The sequence below is a fragment of the Telmatherina bonti genome (genome assembly GCF_933228915.1).
Source record: "Telmatherina bonti genome assembly, chromosome: 13".
In the NCBI taxonomy this organism is placed as follows: Eukaryota; Metazoa; Chordata; class Actinopteri; order Atheriniformes; family Telmatherinidae; genus Telmatherina; species Telmatherina bonti.
In genome coordinates, this window is record NC_136611.1 from 9,465,869 (window position 1) to 9,466,866 (window position 998).

The following is a 998-nucleotide window of genomic DNA, read 5'->3' on the forward strand; positions in this document are numbered from 1 at the left end:
ACCATGTTGAAAAGCACAACTTTAAGGAGGTCTTTTTACCCCAGTTTTTTCATAAAAGGTTAGGAGCTAAATCCCCTTAAAGAGCAAACAACTCCAAATCCAACGTGCACGAGCTGCGAACAAGGAAGAAAATCGGTTCATTTTTATAACGAGTTCTTACCCAGGTGCTCTGCACACATTCCTGCCTTTGGGGTTTAGTTCTTGGCTAAAAACGGAGCACAAGGAAAGGCAAACCACCGCAGCAAAAGCAAAAGAGTTCTTTACTTCCATTGTACAAGCAGCAGCATCCTTCAGGCGCCGTTTTTACTCCGCATTTCCCCTCTCCCAAACTTCAAGCTGGTGGGACTTTACTGGACTTTTTGCACTCCAGTTCCTTTCGCGCGCATAATCCAGGTGGATGTTACTTTACTTGGAAATGAGGGATTAAATCCTTCCTCTGATTTTTCAAGGAGTCTTGCCACCACTTAACACTAAAGAGGTGGTAAAATGGAAAGAAAAACGGAGCAGCGGCAGAAATCCCAAACAGAGTTTAAAAACAACAACAAAAAAAAAGTTTTAAAAGCCAAAACTTCCAAATCAATCACAGTTTTCTTGATGCTTCAGTAATTGCTTTGTTTATTCCACTAAGGGCTCTGTAAGGAGCCATAACGCAAACGGCTTCAGACTTTACAGGAAAGTAAAAGAAAACATTCTTCATGTTCTCAGCTCGTCTGGAAAAGTGCAAATTTCTCTGAGGATCTTGACAGAAAAAGTCATGCAGATCATCTCCGTTTGGCTTCTTCCTTCCTGAGGAGAAGCCCGTTAATCCTGAAACTTGGGTCCTGTCTTGCGCTCTCAGGAGTGGCAGGAGGGAAATTCCTGATTTGTTACTCTATCTTTGGCTTTGTGCGCCATGGCTCCGCCACCAAATTTACATAGGCCTGTGTGCAACATGGTCTGCCTTCATGGCCTCCACAAGAAAAATAAATTTAAAAAAAAAAAAAAAAAAGGGCTCAATT

The 998-nt window shown here is 42.2% G+C and overlaps 1 protein-coding gene across 2 annotated transcripts in view; it reads right to left on the reverse strand.

Moving 5' to 3' along the window:
* scarf2 (scavenger receptor class F, member 2) overlaps positions 1-766 on the reverse strand; it is a 19,370-nt gene extending 18,604 nt beyond the window's left edge. For both annotated transcript variants that reach the window (XM_079250716.1, XM_079250715.1), the window contains exon 1: positions 161-766. In XM_079250716.1, coding sequence (XP_079106842.1) covers positions 161-270 — 110 coding nt within the window. In that variant the 5' untranslated portion in view covers positions 271-766. The remainder of the gene's footprint in view (positions 1-160) is intronic.
* Positions 767-998: the final 232 nt, after the last annotated feature.